Below are 25,236 nucleotides of genomic sequence, written 5' to 3' on the forward strand. Positions count from 1 at the left end.
CACATTTTCCTTTTTACAAAGCCGATCAAATGCTGCACAATTGTACATACAACCGTTGATGTATATTAAAATATTAGTATTATCTCATTTTAAAAATAATACTAAAACTGTTGGAATAAAGTCACTTGTTGTATCAAGTATAAGCAGTGAACATCTTTTATACTATATATATCTTATATATCTTTTTATCTTATATATCTTATAGATTTATATCGATACTTGTCTTTTAATTCATTTGTTTATATGGAACTTACATTCTGCTCTTTACAGATGTACATAAGAACATCATAAGGAGATAATGTGCTCATCCTAGTCATGGGTGGAAAGTAATCAGCTACCTATACTCATGTTACAGTACTTATGTACTGTACACTGGTCAGTGTTATGAAACTTTTAACAAACGAAATATTCACAGTTACAAAGTAAAAAAAAAAAACCCTAATTAAACCCTGAACACTGTAAACCAATTAAAAGACAGTATATACACAATGTGTGATTGGTGGGTACCACTGTCGCCTCGCACCTCAAGGGTTGCAGTTCGATTCCCACTTCTGGTCTGTGTGGATGGAGTGAGCATGTTCTCCCTATGCTTGGTGGGTTTCCTCCAGGTACTCTGGTTTAATCTGGTTGGTGGATTATGAGGGCACACTTGATGTTCTTAGTAAAAATGTTTTAAATTCTTTACCTTCTGGAAGTTTTGCAATACATTACAAATAGGTATAATCCACCAAGGAAACCCAACCAACTACTATAATCTTACTCACTCATCTTCTATACCGCTTTATCATGTATTCAGGGTCACAGGGGACTGGAGCCTATCCCAGTAGGCTTAGGGAACGAGGCAGGTTACACCCTGGACAGGGTGCCAATCCATTGCAGGGCACAAACACATACATACTAATTCACACACTACCTGCAATTTGAAAACGGCAATTAGGCTAACCTACATGTTTTTGGACTGTGGGAGGAAACCCACCAAGCATGAGGAGAACATGCAAACTCCATGCACACAGAGACGCTAATCGAGCCTGACTGGGAATCGAACCCGCACCCTGGAGGCGACAGTGCTAACCACTACACCACCGTGACGCCTAACTGCTTCAATCTATCTACAAATAATTTAAACCTGGATATGCTTTTTATTGAGTCAAAATTTCAAACATGTTCGGAATTGTTTTTTTTGTTTTGTTTTTTTGATGGCTGTGTTTTATCTAAAATTATAGCAAGCTGTACCAAAACTCGAACTTCTTGGTGATTTCACTATGATTTCCTATGATACAAGATTATATTGATTTAGGAGCAAATTCTCGACATTTATGCTAGAAACATGTATGACATAATATGCGCTAGCTAGCAAGCTACTGAACTGCCAAATAAATAGAATTTGGCTAGGCATAGCTAGGTAGCAAATCTTAACAAACTTTTGATAAATGGAAGTGGTGTTTATGTCAAGTATAGCTCACTTGGTTAGTTAGCATAATTTTTTAATTATTTTCAAAGTTATAGTCAATTTTCAAGTTAGTTGTAGTGTCTTAAAGAAAAACTAAGTGGTTAGCACTGTTGCCTTGAACCTCCAGGATGTACCCCACCTCATAAGCCTCCTGGTACGTTTCTTACCACATGACTTACCACATGTACACTTACCTAAATCATTTCTCATACTTTTTTTTGAATATGTATTTTTTTAGTCGAGTGAATTAATAGTATAGTAGCAATACTTTTTCCATTGCTATTAATAAAAGTCCTATACAGGCACAACTAAATGCATATATTATACAATTTCCTTTAGGTTGAATATGAATTGTTTGGTATCTCAGATTAAGAGGAACAAAAGAAAATTTGTTTTGGATGCCACTTTTTTTCTTTCTAGTCTCATGTCCTTGTGAAACACTTGTGGCTTCGTACTCACCATTTCTCAAGCAAGTGGAACAAATAAATTGATAAAAAAAGGAAGATATGCCGCGGGGTCAGATGAGTAAATCAAATCAAACATAGCTAATCGGATTGGACCAACCAGAGTTGATGACAGGTTTCATGAAGGGCTTCAATTTAGGATGTTGAAACAGGATGTGATGGCGATTTGAGACGAAACCAGGATGGGGTAAATTAAATCAAATTGAAAGGACACTTTAACATAGAAAAAAAGAACAAAGAACAATAAAAGGGAAAAGGCTTGCCGTTTTATCTCACTGTATTTGACTTTTCAGAAAAAAACTGAAACTTCTATCTCCATATGGTGAAAGTAAAAGAAATGAGTAGAAAAAGAGAAAATAATACACAAGTATGCAAATTAAAATACAGTAAGCACCTAAGCAATGATAAATATTATAATGCAGGTTGTTAGAATTCAATAAAAAAGTTTAAATTAGCAGACAGTCATTTAAAAATAATGACATTGCCATATATAATCATAAAATCAAGCTATGGCCAGCTGCAAAAAACAAAAAAAACAAAAAAAACAACAACAAAAAAAAAATGCTCCGTTGCAGGTTTCTGTAGTCTGTCGCCGAAACACTTCACTTTTCTTGAAGTAAAAATACATAAGCTTTATTTATATTTACTGATTCCTGGTGTTTTTTGTATTATTAAGGAGGACATGAATGCATGGGGTTACACTTATGTTCTATGATTCTTGGTGTTGTTTGTTATTTAATGCTGCCTGAATCCTTTCTACACCGTTTGGTGAGAACAAAATTCAATAAATAAAAGGAGTTCCTCAAAATTAGATTAAACTGTTTTTCTCCTGTTAGGCCCTAAAATGTCTAAAACGGTGGGATGAGAGAGAGTGACACACACACACACACACACACACACAAGAAGAAAAAACACGATGGGAAGCTGTGGAGGACAAAGAAGCAGATACAAAAAGGAGCAGGTAAAAGAAGGAGAAGGAAAGAAAAAACTGTAAAAAAAAACTGTAAAAGAGTGAAAAATTTAACAGAAAAGAGTAAAATAAGGGACAAGATTCATCCAATGATACAGGGCAACAAAAGAGAAAAAAGAAAAAGGAAAAAGAGAAGAGAGGAAAACAAATACAAGAATAGATATAGGGGAAAAAAGAAACGAAGAAAGAAAGATGTGGAAAATAGATGGAGAGATACAAGGAAAATGAAGGACAGATGGACAGAAAGTGGATGGAAGGAAATAAGAAAAGAAGGAAGAATGGAGGAAAACTAAAGAAAGAAAGAAAGAAAGAAAGAAAGACAAAAACAAGAAAACAAACAGGAAGCAAAGCAAAAGAAAGAAAAAAAGAAAGATGTGGAAAATACAGGAACACATACAGAGAAAAAGAAGGATAGATGGTCAGGTGAATGTAAGGAAAAAAAGAACGAGACGAAAGAAAGAACGAACGGAAGAAAATTAATATGGTGAGAAAACAGAGGGAAAGAACCAAAGGTTAAGGAAAAAGAAGAACAACAGGGGAAAGAGAAAAGCAGAACAGAAACTTTGAGAGAAAGTTTTTTTGTCAGTTAGCTCAGGGCACTGTGTGTGTGTGTGTGTGTGTGTGTGTGTGTGTGTGTCAGTGTCTGTGTGATGCTGTAGGCCTACTTGTGGTATTGAGTTAGCAGATTGCAAACACTGACGTAAACATGCAAAACATGCAGTGCAGTATCCAGGGCTTCTGAAGAGTTGATTTCATCAAATGGAAGCAGAGTCTCTCTCTCTCTCTCTCTCTCTCTCTCTCTCTCTCTCTCGTGCACAGACACACACACACACACACATGATTGCATCATTATCTATGTTTATAAATCCATTATCGGTGTTTGTGTGTATTTGCACATGCATTAAAAGGGGTCAAATGTACATCTTGTGGAAGTTAGTCTCACTGAGGGATGGCATGTAGCAGGTTAAGGCTAATGACTCACAAACACACACACCCACACACACACACACACACACACACAATACAACTTAAGCCTTATTCTCTAAGTTATGTTTGTATCTCTGAGATCTTAAAAAAAAAAAAAAACGATTACACCACATTTAGTTTCTCAGCCTCAAAAATAATAAAATTGAATAGAATTTAATAAAATATTTTTTTTTGCCTTCTTAAACAAAACATGACAATCTGATTTCTGGGTTTTTTCTAAATTCTATTTGTCATGCCTCTCTGTGTTTATTAAAGTGGTTTTGCAGTCAGGCGTGGTCGATTGCCATTCTTTGTGTAATTGATGTTCCTGCTGCTTTTAGGTCATCCTGCAATTCTTTTCAAGTGACTTCTGCTTAGCTACTGTACCTCAATAAACCTTCTCTGTTGATATTTATAAAAACAAAGTCAAAAGTGTAAACAAGTGTCTGAAAGCTTTTTACTTACTGTAACTGGAACCGATCTATCTATCTATCTATCTATCTATCTATCTATCTATCTATCTATCTATCTATCTATCTATCTATCTATCTATTTAAACACACACATAATTCAAATCTCAGCTCTGCTTTCATCTTTCATGCAAACTCCTCTTTTGTGGGGTATGTGGCAGGAAGTACCATTTTAAAAGAAAGCAGAAGTAACACTTCATTATTGAGCTCATAATGCATTGCTAAAACAACCACACTCTTAGTCACCATCATCCATTCAGCCAAACAGATAACTCTGGATTCTTCCCGGTAAGCAACCTGTTATTTAAACTGATGCTTTAATTAATTCAAATGACAAATTTGACAAACCTGATAAATTCGCTGAAAGATTAGGACACCGTGAACTCAATCTTTAATATAATATTATACTTAACCATATGTGTAGTTAAGATCTGTGTAAAGCTGACAAACAATATATGACATTATTATTCTAAGACCATAAAGTTTAACTCCTGTTTTTTTGCATAAAGGAAGCTCTGTCCCCTAAGGAACAGAAAAGCAGTACTGAAACCAGAACTGTCAGGTAGTCATTTGTAATAAGTTAACTGTTATTAGCTTCACTATGGGGTTTCTTTTAAAATAGTTGCAATTGCCAGGGAAAATATCATAAATACATTTTTAATTGCATAATTATAGTTTTATTCATTTATTTATTTATTTATTTGAAAATTAAGGATTTATCAAAAATAAGATCTTGGAACGATCAGTAAAGGAATATGAACCTCCATTTTAAGCCAACCAGAAGATTTTAACATGTTTTAAATATGGTTTTACTGTCATATTACTTATATATACTGTATATATGTATAGGGTATATTATATATAGTAAACTTTTTTCCATTTTGTCAAATGTAAATGTATAAGGTATTTTATTAGGATTTTATGTGTTTTATATGTATTTTATTTAAAAAGAGGCACATAAATATAAAGTGGAAGGAAAATGACAAATGGTTTGAATTTTTTTTTTTTTTTTTTTACAAATACTGTAAATATCTGAAAGTGTGGCATGCATTTGTATTTAGTTCCCCTGAGTCAATACTTTGTAGAACCACTTTTTTGCTGCAATTACAGCTGTAAGTCTCTTGAAGGGAATGTCTCGACCAGCTTGGCACATCTAGAGAGTGAAATCTTTGCCCATTCTTCTTTGCAAAATAGCTCAAGCTCAGTTAGATTGGATGGAACGCTTCTTTCTTCCTTTACTTCTTTCTTTTAGAGCTAAATTAAATGTTAATATCAGAATATAATGTAGAAATAAAGCTGAGAATGTAAAAAAAAAGTTAATAATAGATGAATTAAAAGATGCTAGCTTGGAATAAAAAAAGAAAAAAAAAACAAATCCTAACAGGCACCTATGCACATTAAGAAGCAATAACTACTGTAACTTCAAAAACATTACCAATTCAATTTTTATTGTTGTTTATTGTTTTAACAGATAACAATTGGACTAATGAAGCCTCAAGGGCTCCCCTGGTTGTCGGTGATGGTACTCCTGCTGTCTTTGCCATGCTCATTTTTGCTAGACATGAAAACATTTATTCTTGACTACTCTTCAAGAAACCTTTCTGCTGTTCCTCCTGATCTGCCACCATCTACCCAATGCCTGGATCTGTCTCAGAATCGAATTTTGACCATAAATAAACATGACTTCCAGAGAACCCCTAGGCTCGATTTTCTCAATCTCTCCTGGAACATTCTTCAAGATATACACCCAGATACATTTTTTCCCACTCCTCTTTTGGCAACATTGGATCTATCCCACAACAACCTGAAAAAGCTGCCCCACCAACAATACCTACTGCAAGCTAAAAACCTACAATACTTGGACTTGTCATCCAACTCGTTTGCAGTTATGGCGCTTGGGGGTGAGTTTCTCAAACTCACGAAACTTAAGTGGCTTGGTTTAAGTGCGAGTTTAATTCAGAACAACAACTTTGCTAACATCTCTGATCTTCATCTTCAAACTCTCTACATTAATGCTGAAAATCTAAAGGGGTACGAAAATGGAAGTCTCACAGGTACAAAGGCAGACAAAATAGTTGTCCAAATACCCAACAGCGTACTTGATCTTTCAATAATAATTGACTGTTTGATATCCTTTGAAGATGTAGAACTAAGGGGATTATACAATCCACAAAACTTCCTTGAAAACCTTTTGACACGCCGAGTACGCATTCAAACAGTTAATTTGCATTTATCTTCTGTTTGGAGTACCTGGAAAATAATAACAGCTCTTACTAAAGATACTTTCATGTCATCCATAAGGCAATTTAGCCTGTCTAATATTACCTTTCATGATATGATGGGTGGTGATGTTGTGAACCAAAACTGCTCTTTAGATTCCTTCAGTATTAGACAGGCATCAGTGACTGTGTTCCTTTTTGATCAGCAGGAGCTATATGACTTCGTCATCAATATACCTGCGAGAAATCTAACCATTGCCCAGTCACCAATAGTCCATATGACCTGCCCACATGTAACAAGCATAATACAGATGCTTGATCTGTCTGACTGTGTCCTAACTGAAGAAGTCTTTAAAGGTCCCCAAGGAGAATGTAACAATTTGACCAGTCTGGAGACACTGGTATTGAAGGGAAATAACCTTAGACAGTTGATGCCACTAACTTTAAGAGTTCAACTGATGAGCTCTTTAAAATATGTGGACTTTAGCCAGAATTTACTGACTTATGAGAAAACTCAGGGTATATGCACTTGGCCTCCTAAAATCACCCATTTGGATTTATCTTTCAATGAGTTTTACCAGACTGTGTTTAAGTGCTTGCCACATACTCTAGTTAATCTCAATCTCAAGAACAATCACATCAGTGCAATTCCTGCAAATATCTCCACTCTGAACTTTCTTAAAGCTCTAGATCTTACAGCAAATCGTCTACTGGATCTTCCAGGTTGCCTGGGGTATCCGAAACTGCAGAAACTTCTGCTACGTGGAAACTTCCTTCATGTACCATCTACAGGTGCTCTCAAAACCTGTCCACACCTAACTGTTGTGGATATCAGTATGAATCCCTACATCTGTACATGCCCTTTGCAAGAATTCACCCACCTTATTGATGACAATGGTACACTGCGTTGGTCAAATTCTTTGCAGAACAAAAGAATCAATGTGGCTCACTGGCCAGAGGGGTACCAATGTAGTTACCCAGAATACTTGAGGAAAGCAATGCTTAAAAACTTCAGCCTGCCTGAGATCACCTGCAATGCTGTACTTCTAGCAGTAACTATTTTGGTCCCAGCTATGACTTTGGTCATTGCTGTAGTTTTTCTATGCCAAAAACTCGACCTACCTTGGTATATAGGCATGATTTGGAAATGGACTCGTGCGAAGCACCGTGCCCGAACTTCCCAGCAACAAGAAGAAAATCTTCAAGGAGTTTGCTTCCATGCTTTCATTTCCTATAGCCAAAGAAATGCCAGCTGGGTAATAGGGCAACTCTTACCCAAACTTGAAGGTGAGGACTCTACGAGCAAAAATCGACTGAGAGTGTGCCACCATGAGCGAGATTTCATCCCGGGAAAGCCAATCCTGGACAATATCCTCTGCTGCATAGAACAAAGTAGATGCTGCGTATTTGTACTCTCCTCCCACTTTGTACAGAGTGACTGGTGTCACTACGAGCTGTATTTTGCAAGCCACCAGTGGATAACACGAGGTATGGACAACATCATCCTTATTCTACTAGAGCCATTGCCTACATATCTTATACCTTCTAAGTATTACCAGTTGAAGGCAATGATGGCCAGGCGAACTTACTTAGAGTGGCCTCAGGAAAGTGCCAAACAGAGAATGTTTTGGGCAAATCTGCGTGCTGCGCTGCAGGCGGACCTACCTGATCCTGTTGAAAGAGAATGGGAATGAGAGGACTGACTGACCAATTTTAAAAAGATAGAAGATCAAAAAGTGCACCACAACAACTAATTACTAACAAACAGAATTTAAAATAGTTGTAAGATAAGCACTGTAAATAGTGTAAATATTCATTAAGTTCAAGACAGTTTATTATCATTATTTATTTATTTTTTTGGCCAAGTCTTGATTTTAATTCAAAATTAATTTAGTATACAACCATATTAAGTATGCAAGAATATTAATTCAACCAAATACAAAGACACAATAATGAAAAAAAAAGGAATAAAACCGTTGTATTATACATTATGTTCAAGTCCATGATTATTTAAGTAATATATTTTAAGAATTGGAACAATTTTCATAAGCATCATACATATATGTTTTTTTTTACCCATTGGCATGATCTCACTTGCTGCAAAATCACGTAACAACTCCACTTGATAGCAAACCACAGAAATTACCAAGCAATGTAGTTTCCTGTCAACTTTATTACTTGGACATTAACACATTAAGAACAATGAGGCATTCTTCATAGGAAAGGATGCAACCAGTGCAACCCATTTAGCAATATACAGTTTCGCACCCATAAAAAAAAAAAAAAAAAACTTTTTTTGAGGTCTGTGTACTTATCCAAAATAGACAGGCATCTCTAAACCTAGACAATTCACAAAGTTTAAAAAAGTCAATAGGAAATATAAAATTTAAAAATAAGTTTTTTTGCATGAACGCTGCAAGTTCTGTAAGAATTAAGGCGAAGGAAAAGTCCTCACTGAAAGAAAAAAATATAAATGTATATATGATACTGGTTGGATTTTGATGTTAGGTTTTTAAGAAATCAATTTTGTCATATTGATGGCGCTATATGATCTAGTTGAGCTAGGTTACGGCAGTCTCTGCTCAGGTTAGTCTCTGCTCGGTTAGTTGGCAATCAGTCCACGAGATGATGAGTGCAACATTATTGAAAGATCTTCCAACAGGTTCTGCTGCCTCTTTCAATGCTGTTGGAAGCTAAGCTGTTTAAGCAGAGTGTGTAGTTCAAGAGAGCTGAATGTTTTAAAAACGTTTTTAAAAAGACTAAAACACTGCTCTTTTTCCTCTCTCTAGGTGAAAATTTTTATTTTATTCCAAGATAGTTATCGGACACTGTTGGAGATCATGTTAAATATAACAATGCTATTTAAGAAGTGTTTTTCCTTTAAGTGGTCGAAGTTAGGGTAAGGACTGGATGAGGATGATTTTCTCATTAAGGCAGAATCGATGTAGCACGGCAAGTAGATTTTCTCCGCAGCGAGACACCTGGCGCTCCATGGCCAGCCGGAAATCTTCTTTCACACCCTTGGTAATGCCACGGGTCACAGTGTGATGCCTGAGAAAGCAGAAAATGAGAATGAGCGAACATGCGCGCTTACAATTTCATACTTCCTTCATTACAAAGGACTAGAAAATAAAGTTTACAACTTGACCAAGATCATGTGATTCACATCCTCAGTCATGGTTTGAAACCACTCGTGTCACTATGTAAAACCCCACCCATGCACACGCACACACAAAGGCACGCACACACATATGCACACACACACACACACACACACACCCCTCCGTGAGATCTTCAGTTATTAAAACATGCATATAGAACAGATATCTTGTGACAGGCTCAACAAAAACAACAACAAAATATACAGATGTTGGGAATCTTTGCATAGTAACACACTAATAATGATACTGAAAGAGCACATTTGATTTCATCCAAATGTACAACAGCAGCAACAACGATCACGATAACAACAAAATGAGACAACACTGTAACATATGCCATGGATAGAAACCAAAACACTTATGAAATGAAAACCCTGTGGATTTAACAACAAAGTAAAAGAAAAGGGAGAAATACAGCGAAGTTTTGCGGCGTATGAGCAGGCTGGGGGTGGAGTTTAGGCATGGGCGAGGTTTAATGATGAGGGAGGGGTACCTGTCAGCCTTCTGAGCCCCAGGAAGCAGCAGGGTATTTAACTCCACCCCCAGGGCGGGGCTGGGGTTCCTATGGACATCAAACACCAATTCATCAACACCCCAAAAACAGGGCTGCACTCAAGACCATGAAAAACAAGCCAAGTTATCACTTAATGTATATAATGTGTGTGCTTTTAAACAAAGGATTGAAAAAAAAATATCCACAAAAAATAAAAAGTGCATTTCCATTATCTACAAAACAACTGACAAATATAACTGTGGTTTGTGCTAAAGAAACTTCACTTCAATAATCAGGATTACTACCACATTAGCACAGTAACTCGCTGTCTCACTAGCATATAGCAAGCTAGCAAAAAATCAAACCCCACCTTTTTTATTAAACTGTATGCAAAAGCTATTTAGTTTGGTAGTAAATTAAAATTGCTAGCTAGATTTACATCAAGGCTATTTTAAACAACTAAACCAGCTAACAACTAAATCCTTATTCTTAGGGTTATACTGTGTCATAGTAGCTAATTGTTAACCTATGGAGCTTTTTTGGAACTATTTATATTTAATAATCTTAATAAAATTAACATAAACATATACTATTTAAGAGAATATAGTATTAAAGGATTAAGATAAACAGGAAAAAAACAACAATCCACAATATAAAATGAGGAGCATGTGGCTTCCTTAATAATCTGCTAAATTAGCATGCTAAATATGGTTTGCTAGCTAGCTAATTAAGATTCTCCTAGCTAAAGGGGTTTTTAAACAAGTTTCCAAAAAGGTTCTGACAGCTGCTAAATGTATTATTGCGGCGTTCAAATAAAGCTTGTGACTTGTAATAAGATTTTTGACGAGGGGGAATAAACAGGAGAGTTTCCCAACTCGAAGTTCTGCATGTGAGGTTGTGTCATCATATCTGCTCCCAGTATCACCAGCCATCAAAGGAGTAGCTTGTTAAGTGTAGTAGGGATAGTGGGTACAACACTTATATAATGAAAATGAACTGGCTATGTGTGTGGTAACAATAAATGTTTTTTATATCTTGAACAATCAAAAAGTAAGGATAAGGTACAGTAACTGCAAGTTCCAACTTTTGCATTAGCGCAAACTAACTCACTAATGCTAATATTTAAGCGTGGGATGTTAGGAACGGTATTTTTTACACTGCCCTCCAAAAAAAAAAAAAAAAAAAAATCACCACCTGGATTGAACTAAGCAAATAGTATGATGCAAATTCTGTAAAGAGTCTTAAAACAAGTCAAGAGAGGATCGGGATGAGCAAAAACAAAAGGTTTATTGCTGCGCAGGACGTCTCTGGTACACATACTGTAGCGTCTGTAAGAGAGGTACTTCCTACTTCTCTCTACTTGTATTTATACACACTCCAGCACACAAACAGACACATACCTAGACACATTTTTTGTTTCGGTCGACCCCCAAGTCTGGGAATTTCTTTTTGCTGCTGTTTCTGTTTCTGTCTATAAATCATAGCAAATAAGAAGTAATTTTATATTCGTTAAGTTTTAGTTAGGGGTTCGGTAATAACCGTCTTTTTCAAAAATGAGAAGTTCAAGTTAGGACACAGACAGTCCTTTTCAAAATGAAAGTTCATGTGTAGAACACGAAGTTCAGGGCAATTAGTATTAAGCTTTTTCCATTACAATACTTAACAGCCTTCCATTAGATAATTACTGCAGTGATTAATATGATTCAGCTGTAACAAGTTATTTAAACCTAACTGATGCAGTGAGCAGCTTCTCATTTAAAACCATGTCAGAAAACATATCCTGTGGTCGTGGCAAGATTGTCATTCTGTTCCAGAAAGGTCAAATTATATCCCTTTATCAAGCAAAGAAAACAACTTAGGCTAAATCTAATAAAATTGGGTAAGAAACTCATAAAAAATATTTTATATATATATATATATATATATATATATATATATATATATATATGACCGGGAAGTATAGCGATGAACCGTCATCTTTGAGGAGAAAATGTGGTGAGAGGGAAAAAAAAAAAAAAAAAAAAACATTGAATGATCATGGTCCAAGCTCAGTTAAACCTTTGATAAAATTACAAATATTGATATTTATATATATTTAAAAAAAATCCCACGGCTATAAGATAAGAACTCACGGCTATGTTTAATAGTGAAACTAAAAGCATTTCCACACTCACAATGTAAAGAGAACTCAAGGGATTGGAACTAAACACTATGTACTTTGGAGCATGGAAAAAATGTCATGTGGTCTGATGAGTTCAGATTTACCTTTTTCAGAGCTATGAAGAGGCAGATGAAGTGACGCACCCATTGTGCCTAGTGCCCACTGTACAAGCCAGTGTGGACTGTGTTATCATCTGGGGTTGCAGGTCTAGGTTCAACAATGTTATGTGCTCAAAAAACGAGGGCAGCTGACTGATTGTATCGAATGACCAGTTTTTTTCATGAATGGATGACACAGGAATATTCCAGGATGAAAATGCCATGACTCATCACGCTCAGCACGATTTGAAAGACTTGTTCAGGGAGCACGAGACATCATTTTCCGACATGGATTGGCCACCACAGGGTCCAGACTTCAATCCCACTGAGAAACTTTGGGATTTGCAGGAGAAGACTCTCCCATTCTGACTCTCTCATTGTCATCAATACAAGATCTTGATGAGAAATTAATGCAACTGTAGACGGAAATAAATGTTGTGACCTTGCATAAGTTTATTAAAACTGATGCAACTGTGAATGCATGCCATAACCAAAGCAAAATGCGGTCCAACAAAATATTAGTGAGTCTTTTTTTTTTTTTCCCGCCTGGGCAGTGTCTAACTAGTTAACTTGTTACAAATAAATCCATTATCAAACCAAGTACATACTTTTAAGATCAATCTTTTTGGTTTTTATCTTATGCGGTATGGTAATGATGAAATGTTATAATTAATACCAGTTGTGGGATCTCAGAAAGAAGTTCTAACAACATTAACATCTTTTTGTCTGCTAACAAGAACAATATTTCTTAAAAAAAATCTATTAAATAAGCTTTTATTACAGGAAATAGTTTGAGGTTGCCTTGTTTTTTGGGTAAGTTTCGCTTCTAACATGACAACTTAATAAAATTTCTTCTTCCCGTCTTTTATTATATTTCGTACAGAATGGTGTTTTTCTGACATGTTTTTTTTGTGTCTTGAATGCACCCCATGTGTAAGGTCAAAGGTCATTCAAAGCAAAATCAGCCAGAAACAGTGCATATTAGGGGTCACTAAAAGCTAAGCCAGCTAGTTAAGGTAGGATAAGGAAAGGTAAAGGAAAGGACAAATGTAAAAGTGTTATTCTTCCTAATAAGCGTTTTACAATTCAAAATTTTGAAAGCCAAAACTATTGGCACCCTTTCAGCAGAACAGGCAAAAATGGATTGCACACAAGCAACAATAGATACCAACAAGAGAAATGACTTACCTTACAACTTACCTTATATAATTTTATTTTTTTTAAATCAAATCATAAGGACTTATTTAAAAATATATATTATTTTGTTTAAAAATGTGAAATGGAAACTTTATCAACATGGGAAGCTTTCCACACTAAACACAAGGTTGTTGAGCTCATATGCGTTATTTATTCTTTTAAAAATATATATTTTTTTGCCTATTTTCATTAAGGGTGCCAGTAATTTAGGAGGAAACTAACAATTCAAGAATTCAGGAGCGTCACCCAAAACAAAACAACGTTTAAGGAGAAAATATTTCTTTTTCTTTCATTTTATTTAATAAAATTGAATTATTGGGCCATCATTATTTTTTTGTAGAAAGAAACTTACTTAATTAGCATCCCCTGATTGGGCAATAACTCCAGTTGGACCCGCCCACCTTCTGATGTACGGAGGTATGCAAACTCTTCCAACATGTCAATGTCTGGGTTGGTAGTCAAGGGGATAAATAAGTTGAAATCTTGATATGTGTAACATAATCATAACCCTTTTGTCCTGTATCTGATCCTCTGAAGTAACAAAGAAAGGAAATTTTTTGCTTTTTCCTTTGTGTTATACTTGGCTCAAGAATCAATTGAATGGAAAAACACCAGTAACCATGACAACACTCTTACCCATCCGCGTTAGTATCGGACAGCTAACTAGCCTAGCTAGTTACCGAGATTAGATTGGTTAACATTAGTAAGAAAGGAAATAAGGATTGGCTTGATGAGGACCATGTTTTCTTGCGCATCAAATCAAGAGAATTTAATCTGCTTATGTGACTTTACCGTTTGTAGCTATGTACTAATAACAAATCATTGAAAAGGATACTCGTGACGTAGTTGAAGAAGTTCTCGTACTGAAAACTCCCCTGGTCACAAATCTTGTCCACCGCCTTCAGGAAAAGTGTCTCTCCCTGCGGCCAATCGTGCTGCAACAGGACGATCACGTGACCCAGAGACAGGTCATCTCTGCTGCCCTCTGTGAACGCCCGCAACTGAAAACACACAATGATCCAAATCAAGAGGATTAAATCTTACATCCATTTCATTTTTCATCTAAAAGAGAAGTGGGATGAAGAGGAAAAGTTTGTATGTGGATTTACTTTGAAGCAGGCCAGCATCAGCTGCAGACAGAAGGGCAGGATGTCTTTGCTAGTGCAGGGAATAAGCCTCAGGTCGTTGCCTACAAATAGGAAGCAGAGTTTAAAAAGCATATCCAATTCGGTTATTTGTAATTCACGTCCAAAACCCATAGCAGGGAATTACTACCTGAACACATTAATAAAGTACCATGTTAAGAAAATATGCAGCTACTAATAGACCATCTTTACAGTAAAGTACTCATAGTGAGTAGACGCACAACACAAAATCATAAAATGCAAAAGAATAATGTGTGCTTGGATCAAATACCATTTTGAATCTAAAATGTAACAAATAATAAAACATCACTAATAAAATCTTATTCATCAGCATATTACTGATATTTTAGTGATTTCAAGTAGGGGTTTATTTTAAAGCTCGTCATCCTATCAATCATTTATTACCTAAATTTCGTTTTTATTTTAAATTGTACCAAGGTGTGTCAAAAAATTATGCACAGTCCAGTTATATTAAAACTTCTACAGTATCAGCCAGACTGGGTAATCAGCGCTTTCCATTCAAGGCGACCGTCTCCGCAGTCTCAGCTGTGCAGGTGTGACTGTGTTACATCAGTTCTTTTGTGACCATGGTGCGAGCGAAAATGGATGAAAGAAGACCAGCGAGGAGTGATCTGCTTTTTTTGGTGGTCTGAGGGCGTACCCCGTGCCATTATTTATTGAATACTTGGTGTGTGGTATGGAGAAAGTGTTTGCACCGATACTCTAAAGAAGGTGAAGGTTTCTTAAAGAGAATCATTACTGGTGACGAGGTATGGATTCATCACGATGAGCCTGGGAGTAAACAGCATGAAAAGGGAAAAACGCAGACCAAGAAAAGTATTGAAACATTAAAAGGTTCAACAATGAACAGTGCTTGTTACATCGAGATGCTTATTGAGCCTAAACCTCCAGATTAAATGCAGAGAATAGCGGGGTCTAAGTGTGTTGCGATACACGTCTGCACACGCTGAACTCTGCAGAAACTTTAAAAGCCTCCTCCCTTTAGTCCTGATCTTGATCCATCGCACTTTCACCCGTTTGGTCCCCTGAAAGCAGCCCTATGAGGATGAAAATTCACTTCTGATGAAGAAGTGAAGACAGCAGTGCATTCTTGGCTCACATCTCAGACTTGGCATTTCCTATCCCTGAACTGTTTTTATGTGTTGTGTTTAGAGACAATGTGTCTGGATGATACGGGATGGATGAAAAAGTGTGTCTTAGGCAACTACACACAAATGATTCGCACAATTTAAACAAACAGCACAGCGCAGAATATGTGGAACTATTTTTCCTTGCGTAAATATTAACAATGTAATGTCTAAGGTGAGACATGCAGATCAGAACTGAGCTGTAGGACGGTCTCATCCCGGATGGACATACTTTTCTTAACTTTGTTCCTTCCTCGGTTCTGCTCCTCGCCGGACTTTGTTGCCTCCTGATTCTGAGGCACCAAACCACTTACAACCTCTAAAAGTTTCTCACATGCCAGCTGCGGAATAAAACACACAACCCACACACACACACACACACACACACACACACACACACACACACACACACACACACACAGATTCACAAATCAATTTAGAAAACTGCAGATCTAACATGATGCATGTGTGTGTGTTTACCCGGTGCTCCCCGAGAGCGTAGTGGCAAGATGCTTGCTGGATTAAAGCTCTGTGTGTCTCTAGGCTGGAGGCTGACGTGTGTGTGTTCTGGATCTGCTGGGGCTGAAGAGATGACAGCTGTAACAGACTGGACAGAGCTTTCCTGTACTGACCCTGAAACACACACACACACACACACATGTAGCACTATATACAAAATAATTACACACTTTATTATTCTATACTACCAGGAGTGTTCAAGTCAAACCGGGACTTTTGATTGTGAAGAATAACAGAACACAGTTACGAGAGTGAAAACTCCTGTACTTTATTTCTCTATATACTCCCCTGCTACACTAACACACTTATCCCCGTGTTTCCTTAGTGCTTGGATACCATTTAGATAGACAGTCATCTAAGTGCATCAGAGCCATGATTGGACTCCCTGCTTCTGAAATGTCTGAAACGCTGGCCTCCCAGGAACTCCTTTAATGGCGCAAACATGTGGAAACGACTTTAAGCAACATGAGGACTGTAGCGAATGCAATGTGGTGTATGATTGTGTGTGTGTGTACAGTTTCCACAGACAGACGCGTCTCTTCTGCAAGTTGGTGATTAGTTATCCGTCAATAGTTAAGGATCAGGCGTTCTACTCGTTTATGGTTTACAGGAGCGAGTGCTGTGGCCTCCGAGCCGCCTCGGCCGTGATCGTCATTCACAGACATACGGCATTTTAATAAATTTCATCAAAAGTCCCGGTTTGACTTTAACACTTGTATAACATCCATAAATTAATGAACCCCTTCGCTATTAAGCTTATACCTGATATATAATCATATCGGTAAGAAAGATCCGGAACCAAAGCCAGGTTTCAGTCTTCCATGCGGCACAGATCTTGTTGAACTCTGTGGAAAAAAAAAAAAAACACTAATATGAACGAGTGAACTATACGTGAACTAACTATATGTTGTATAATACGCTTGCACTCAAAGTATTTTTGTTGCAGAGAGATCACAAGCCCAGGCACCAAGGAAAAGTTAATTTGTAACTGTCTGGTGGGTGAAATAGTTTGGTAGGTATAATTAATAACTGATAACCAGGTCGGTATCTCTGTCTGAGGTTAATCTGCTTTTCTGAAAGTAGGTTTCCAGGCAACCAAACCACGACACTGAACAAGCTTTAACCTGCCTGATGGCCAATACATTTATGATTTGTCCATCCCAGATGGTAAATCATTTCCGACCATCATTCAAACGTAATTTACTTTATATGGACAACAGTATTCGGCCAAACCTGTTAATTATTATTGAATTCAGGTGTTTCAATCAGGCCCCCTACCTACAGTGAAGGCCGATCTTAATGCCTCAGCATACCAAGACATCTTGGACAATGCTACGCTTCCAAATCTGTGGGACCGACTCCATATTAAAGTCTACTGTATGCACTGCATTTGGACACAATGTCATTGCAGGTTCGTCCGAATACTTTCGTCCATATAGCGTACATGTGCTGCACGCTCATAGGTGTGTCTTCCACTCTCCTGGATCGTCAAGCTCCTCACCCTCGTGCAGAGAATAAGATCGGCGACTCAGACAGGAAATGTCATTTCCACCGCCCTTATTCTTCCCGTCACAACCCACAGCTTCATCAGCATTCCGACTCCTGGTGTGGTTTCATCATCACATAATGGAAACGGCTCTGACCTGATCTATTTCGTCAGACAGTCTCGTGCTCAATTTTTCCGTCACTTGTGCAAAGATTATATCTGACAACTGGCTTGGAAACATGTAATCTGTATCGGGGATAGACAGAGAAGTCTGGACTGACCTTCTCAACTGCGAGTCGGAAAAAATGAATAAATGAAGGAAATGAAATCAAACTATCAGTGAACTTATTATATCACTTGTTCACATTGTATCATAAATACCATACGCATCATACTGATTTTGCAAAGCATGGCAGAGATGAGCAAAACCAGTTTTTATTTTGTTCCGTTCATATCTCTATCACTTTCATTTCTTTACACACATGCATATAAGCTTTAACTTAATCCTATAAAACAGTACAGCTTGGGATCGCAGCAGCACTACCTGGACCGGAATAAACAGGGATTCACCACTAGAGGGCGCTGAAGAGTAACTTTACTGTACATTGAAATGGTCTGACTTGTACAGTATAACCATTTCATGTAAACTAGTGATGGGAAGTTTAAATGATTTTAGTGACTCGTTTCTTTCTTTTTTTGAGTCATTAAGAAATAAACTATGATCAGAAATAAACTAAAATGTTGCATTTTCAATAAAAAAAGACTCCAATATGTCTACATACACAAATTTTCCCTATAGTTCCAGTAATGAAAATATTACAATGCAGCTAAGGACATATTATAATAAATAGAATGAGTAGCTCACCTCTTCTATCTTCTAGTCTGAGTCGTTCGTTCTTTTGGATCTATCGCACCGCATAGCGTCTCTGGGAGTCACGTGACTAAAGAACGAACGACTCGGAGTAGAAGAGTCATTGAGAAGGAATCGCTTAATTCTGTTTCCTGTACATAACCCACAGAGGTTTTGCGATGCTTTGCACATCCGCGCCCAGTAGAAAATTAACGAATCACTTGTTTTTATGAGTCACGTTAAATATTCGTTCAAAAAGAACGAATCGTTCATAAACGACCCATCACTAATGTGAACACTGATTCTAGGACAACCGATTGGGTAAAACCAAATGGCTAAAAACACACACACACACACACACAGACACACACACAGACACACACACAGACACACACACAGACACACACACACACACACTCGGTACCTAATTCCAGAGTCTCGTGCGAGTGTAAGAGGTCCCAGCTCTCTCTGGCCGTTATGAAATGCTCTAACGTCTCGGCCCATGCCGGCATTTCAGTCTTATTCACCAGAACGTGTCTTCCTCGTCCCTTACCCAGAGCGTCCTCGTCATCAGAGCTCTAAAGAGACAAAGACATGTACACAAAAACATGACGTAAAAAACAATTTGACGTTATTTATGTTTTATTTAAAAGTCTCTCTCACCATTGTTTTCTCACGTCCATCTGCAAGTTTGCGTTTCTTGTGCGCGTGTTTTCCGCTCGGTCTCTCAGGCTCGATGTCGTTAAACACAGTCGAAAGATCCTCCACCAGAACCCATGGAGTCGAGCCCAGAGAGTTATGACCTGACACACACACACACACACACACACACACACACACACACACACACAAACAATAAGAAGTTGACCTAAACTCTAAAATATTACACAAGTAATTTAAACAACACAGTTAAATGATATAGACACACACCCTGAAAGAGAGAGGGCTGCACTGTGGAGATGTAGAAGTGCGCACTGCGGAACAGCACTAGTGTGGAGCAGGTGACGATTTGGGCGCAGCAGCGAGAGAAAGTCTCGCCCTCCAGACCGGGCAAATAGCGGCACAATTCCTTAACCCGCTGCAGTAGTTCTGAGTACGTCCTGCACACACGCAGAGTTTATACTACCCCTCTCTCTCACTTACACACACTTAGACACACTTAGACACACTTACCTGGTGCCCTTCTCTCCCTGCCACTCGCACCTCAACCCCACTGACCCAACAATCTCCAGCAGGCGCTCCCAAGGCTCCATCACTAACGACGACTTCTCTGACAATCCGTCAATCATACCCCGTTGGCCCCGCCCCTTTCCAGGAGACTTAAGGCCTCCTCCTTCTTGGGTACCTAAAAAAAGATGAAAATAACAATGTGAGCTTGTTTTCTGGTAGAAAAAAAAAAAATCTAAAAAAAGATATGTTTATTGCTTCCCATGAATGTTTGCTTGGTTAGCGCTCTTTCGATGATGTCATTTTCCCACACCTTATCATAACAATCAAAAAGACGACACAGTATTTTATTCTTTAAGCGTGTAAGTGTTGCCGACCCGCTAACTGGGCGTCCGCGCAGGGGCCTCGTGTCACGTAGCCGATGTAGAACTCTGCCGCTTTGTGCATGTACTTGTGCAACAGACCGGCAGGAAGCCGCATCTCCATGTTGTTAATGATCAACGGCAGGACGTCACATACTGAGAGAGAGAAATCAATTAGTCATGAGTTATACTAAACAGAAATATACACATAATAATACTGACAATCCAGAATTCCTGCAGCAACTCTTGAAGATGAAAAGACTGACATACCAAACAGTTTCCTGTAGCAGTTGACTGGTGTGTCCAGGTCCTGCATGTTCTCCGCCTCCAGCAGGGACTCTCCTAAATTCACCTGACATGGGAAGTCAATCAGAAGACCAGGTTTTCACTTATTAAATACACACAGATGAAGACTTGGTTTCACAGATGCCTTTAGAATTTTTATTTAGAGCAGAAACGATTTTTTAGGTTTAAAAACTATGTAAAAAATAAGCAGAAAGTTTAAGAATTTACTTTTTATTGCTAGAATTGTAAAATTAGATTTTTTTTTACATTGTAATTATTTTAAACAATTAATCTTAAGATTAATAAATAATCTATTTATTTTTATTTTTTTTGGATTTTTTTCCAGATTTTCCCCCTATTTTTAGTCGTGTCCAATTCCTCCCCGTCACTAGGGGGCTCCCACATTAAGCTACTACACCTCAATCAGAGAGGCCGAAGACTATCACGTGTTTCCTCCAAACCACGTGACGTCACTGACCGCTGTTTTTTGAACTGCCCAGTCACGCACCATTAGGAGCGGCGTAACACACTCGGAGGACAGCGCTAGCCCCTGGTTGGCTGTAGAGCCATGATTAATGTGGGAGCACTAAATACCTCTCATCGCGCCCCTCAGAGAGAGCTCAGCCAATCAGCTCTCTCTAGAGCCCTCCGACTGTGAGTGGTTAAAGCATCACCAGGGGATCGAACCCGCGAATTCCAGGTGAGAAAATTATTAGGATTTAATTTTTAGGTGCTAACCTTTAAAAAAAGTTTTTTTTAAATGAAAATTAGATGATTTAAATGATTTACAACAAATTATACTGGAATTATTTCGAAAGCTGAAATTATAAAATTAAATTTTTTATTAATATTTTATTTTTACTAAATCGTTTGAGTTGTTAAATAGCAAAATTTTTATTATTTGAAAGGTAAAATTGTAAAAGCTGGATTGTGCTGAAAGTCTCAAGTTTAATAATTTTAACTTGGGAGTTAAAACTATAAAATTAAGTATTTAAAGGCTAAGTTTTAAATTTTTTATTAATTTGCAAAAGCTGAAATTATAAATTGTAAAACTGATTCTTTTGATAAAATTTTCAAAGGTTCTTTTAAGAGTGGAAATGATAATCATTGTTTTAAAAACAAACTCCGCAACTAAAATTTTTGACAGTTGAACTTCTTAGATTTGTATCTTTTTGTAAGATAAAATACTAAACATTTAAATATTATGGATTTCTGGATAATTGGATTTAGTTTTTAAGAGCTGAAATTGTAAATTCAAAATTTTTTGAGAGCCATAATTGTGACTCTGGACATTTTCAGAGTTGAACTAATAGGATTGATGGAAGAAATTATTTTTGAGTTCTTCTTTTCATTCTCATAGTGTTTGATTATGTGTTTTGTTGCTTAATAAGATATAAACATAGCAAAATATGACAGAGGCCTGCTTAAGAAATTAGTGTATTCCATGTAAAAAAGAAGCAGTTCCTGGTAGTTCAGTCAGAATCGATTAATTGTTTGAATTAAAACTTGTGTGTGTGTGTGTGTGTGTGTGGTGAACACCTGCGTACCCCGTGCTGTACCACAGACTCTGGAAATCTCTTCAGCAGCAGCAGGTGCATCTCCGCTTTCTCCAGAGTGTTAAAACACTGTTCTGTAGCCTTGAGAAGCATCTGACACTGCACAGGGCCTGGTAGAGTCTCAAACACTCCTACACACACACACATACCCACAGTTACAATTCTAGCCTTTAACAGCATCTGTGCAGAGTCTGGCCACCACATAACCACACAAATACACACCTTTGAGGAACTGTGCATGCTTGTCCTGGCTGTCGTTCCTCAGTGCCGCTGTGATCAAACTGATCTCGCGCCACACCACCGGCTGCTCCGGGAATTTAATAAATCTGTTTAAGGCAAATCAAACCCAGTGATCAACATCAGAGTCTCTGTACGAAACACACAAACAATTATGCACTTTTTCTCTAAACAATTGTCCTTTATCATCTATACGATTGTGTGAAGCATTAGAACTAACAAACCACTAACAAAGTATTTTATATATACTCACATATCATAGAGCAGTCTGCCAGCCGAAGATGTCCGCTCTGCATTGCGCTCAATTATGTACATCTCATACTGTAAAAAACACAGAGAGCAAGGAAATGCTGATGACTTTTTTTGCACCAAATCTTAGCAGAACAGTTTGGAACATCAGGTTTGTAAAACTGTAGTCACCACGCTGAGCTGAACTCTGGACAACTAGACATTTATTTATTTATATTCATATTAGGTTTATTGCAATATTAGCTTTACAGTCTATTTCATGGCAAATACATATTGAACATTCAACCAACTTATACAAACCAATATAATATAAAGTTATAGATGTAATGTAAGGGATTTAAAACGTAGTAAAATCAATGAAACAAATGGATAAATAAATAAATATCAGATTATAACATTATAATAAAGAATAAGATTTTATACAAAGTTAAGAAAAAAATGATTCTTTTGTATGGAAATTTATGTATCCAATGTAAAAACCAAATATATATATTTTTTAAACTCAGCTTTTAAATGCTTAGGACTTTATTGTGTTGACTCTCAAAAAATTTAAAATATATATTTTTACTATTTTAGTTAAAAATAACTGAAGTTTAGAATTTCAGCTCCTAGACATAAATACGTTTTTTACAATTTCACCTTTTAGTTAATTTCAGTTTTTACCATTTTTTCCGCATTTCAGGTTGTCGTCATTTGACCAAGATACCAGGACATCCTGAAGATTTTCACACGGCGGAAAATCTACAGACCTTTAGAAAGCACGGACACTACAGACTCCTTCTATCCTTAGAACTTCACTACTATGTAAAATGGATTATTACTACTATTAAAAATTATCTATATTACTTTGTTAAAAATATACATTTGGTAGGTAGAGTATCTGCTTTACGAGTTTAAACTCTTAATGCAAAAATGATTATATATTATTACAGTCAGTACTACCGTCAGAGCTTCTCACCAATCAGATATGATAAGTCACCAGCTCTGTGATATATAAAAAAGAAATGACAAACATTACTGCTTTTATAGAGATGGGGAGGGAAATAATGATTTAGTTACCAATCGAAATTATTTCGTGTGAGTCCAAAATCAATTTTTAAAAATATATATTTTAACATTTATAATAGAGATGAACCAGGTGATCGGCCATTGACCAGAATTTGCTGGTTTTCATTTTGATTGGCCATGACCGGTGATCAGCCGATCAGCCTCAGGTATAAACTGTCCTGTACCGAGCGCAGAAGCTTCCGAATGGCGCAACAGAAACACATTTTATGGCATTACACTATTAAAAATCAATGCCATGATTATATGTGTCTTGGATGATGATGATGATGATGATAATGATGGTGGTGGTTTGATCACTTTCTGACCTCACATAGTGCAGGATCACACACACATTATCATGCTCACATTATATCTGCGCATAATATTGAGTTATATAACATTGAGTTATATAACGTTAATGCTTTTTTCCAGAATCTGTTTTTCCATCAATTGAAGTTTTATCAGATTGTTGTCCTTCTTGTGATCATTGAGACAGAAAAGAACCATGCAGGGACCATCACTAATCAGTTAGTCTAACTAAACTACTTACTGTAGTTAGAGAATTATCCTGAATACAGCAGTAACAATGGCACGATTTGTAGTGGTTAACACCGTCAGCTTGCACCTTCAAGTCCAGGTACGATTCCTGCCTTGGGTCTGTATGCATGGAGTTTGCATGTTCTTCAAGTGCTCTACTGGGTACTGTGGTTTCCTCCCAATGACCAGACTATAATTAGTTAGAGGATCATTCTGAATACAGCAGTAAGATTGGCATGATTATATGTGTCTGGTTGCATAAGGATACGAAGTGCATGCTGCTGCTGATGGTGGTGTATCATTTATCAGGATCAATTTCTGACCTCACATAGTGCAGGGACACATACACACTAACATGCATGAATGGATGAAAGAGGAAGAGGTGTAACAAATGCACTCAGACCCAATCATGAAATGATGTTAAATACACCCCCTGCCCTGTGTGTGTGTGTGTGTGTGTGTGGTCACTCTGTACTGTACCTGTATGTTAAAGTCGGCGGGATAAAGTGTGCGCGCGGTGATCAGCCAGGCTTTAGCAGCCCACGGGTCATCGGGCACGAGCTCGCGCGCGCGTTTCACCAAGAACTCACAATCCCCCTGCGCCGACATGTTTTACTGCTACAGCTCCAGGGCTGGGGTTGAAAACCAGGACGACTGAGCTCCTCTATTCATAAAACACACAAATAAAACATAAGACTTTTAGGCGTAACAACAATGACTACACTGCGCATGCGTACAACACCGCGATTATCGTTTCACTTCTGGGGCACGAGCATGTGGCAAAATAAAAGTCTTCATACTGACACAGTGAATTTACCCTGCTAAATCATTATTTAATATTTATACAATCAGATTTGAACCAGCTTCATACTAGAGATAGTGAGATGAAGCCTCATTTGCACGACGAGGCTTTCCAGCCAATAGATTCACTACCAGGTTCATTTCATGAAGTTTAAGGGCTCGTATACTGACATCTAGTGGACAAATTTTGTATAACCA

The 25,236-nt window shown here is 37.3% G+C and overlaps 2 protein-coding genes across 3 annotated transcripts; one reads left to right on the forward strand and one right to left on the reverse strand.

Annotated features, from left to right (window-relative positions):
• The first annotated feature begins 4,509 nt into the window (after nt 1–4,509).
• Nucleotides 4,510–8,597, forward strand: tlr1 (toll-like receptor 1). Its single transcript, XM_053514756.1, has 2 exons — nt 4,510–4,608; nt 5,792–8,597. Exon 2 carries the CDS (start codon nt 5,807–5,809, stop codon nt 8,231–8,233), a length of 2,427 nt encoding a protein of 808 aa, XP_053370731.1. The 5' UTR covers nt 4,510–4,608; nt 5,792–5,806; the 3' UTR covers nt 8,234–8,597.
• Nucleotides 8,598–9,357: 760 nt separating this feature from the next.
• Nucleotides 9,358–24,968, reverse strand: ints10 (integrator complex subunit 10). Of its 2 annotated transcripts, none has more exons than XM_053514759.1 (17): nt 24,718–24,968; nt 22,658–22,725; nt 22,390–22,493; nt 22,159–22,298; nt 20,597–20,678; nt 20,342–20,482; nt 19,971–20,142; nt 19,728–19,897; nt 19,461–19,600; nt 19,222–19,375; nt 17,224–17,306; nt 16,423–16,575; nt 16,175–16,283; nt 14,759–14,838; nt 14,485–14,650; nt 14,002–14,095; nt 9,358–9,590 (listed from the first exon to the last, which is right to left on the reverse strand). In XM_053514759.1, the coding sequence occupies exons 1-17, from the start codon at nt 24,844–24,846 to the stop codon at nt 9,434–9,436; spliced, it is 2,142 nt and encodes a 713-aa protein (XP_053370734.1). In that variant the 5' UTR covers nt 24,847–24,968; the 3' UTR covers nt 9,358–9,433. The 2 variants fall into 2 exon arrangements, with proteins under 2 accessions (XP_053370734.1, XP_053370735.1); XM_053514760.1 differs by lacking the exon at nt 9,358–9,590 and adding an exon at nt 9,803–10,262.
• Nucleotides 24,969–25,236: the final 268 nt, after the last annotated feature.

This window comes from Clarias gariepinus, chromosome 16, assembly GCF_024256425.1.
Source record: "Clarias gariepinus isolate MV-2021 ecotype Netherlands chromosome 16, CGAR_prim_01v2, whole genome shotgun sequence".
In the NCBI taxonomy this organism is placed as follows: Eukaryota; Metazoa; Chordata; class Actinopteri; order Siluriformes; family Clariidae; genus Clarias; species Clarias gariepinus.

Bases quoted from the DNA above. Each gene is read 5' to 3' on its own strand.
- tlr1 (XM_053514756.1), top strand. From the start codon at position 5,807: ATGAAGCCTCAAGGGCTCCCCTGGTTGTCGGTGATGGTACTCCTGCTG.
- ints10 (XM_053514760.1), bottom strand. From the start codon at position 24,846: ATGTCGGCGCAGGGGGATTGTGAGTTCTTGGTGAAACGCGCGCGCGAG. The intron at 22,494-22,657 runs GTGAGTATATAT...TGCCTTAAACAG, and splicing joins GGCAGACTGCTCTATGATAT to ATTTATTAAATTCCCGGAGC. The intron at 20,143-20,341 runs GTCGGCAACACT...ATCTTTTTTTAG, and splicing joins CGCGGACGCCCAGTTAGCGG to GTACCCAAGAAGGAGGAGGC.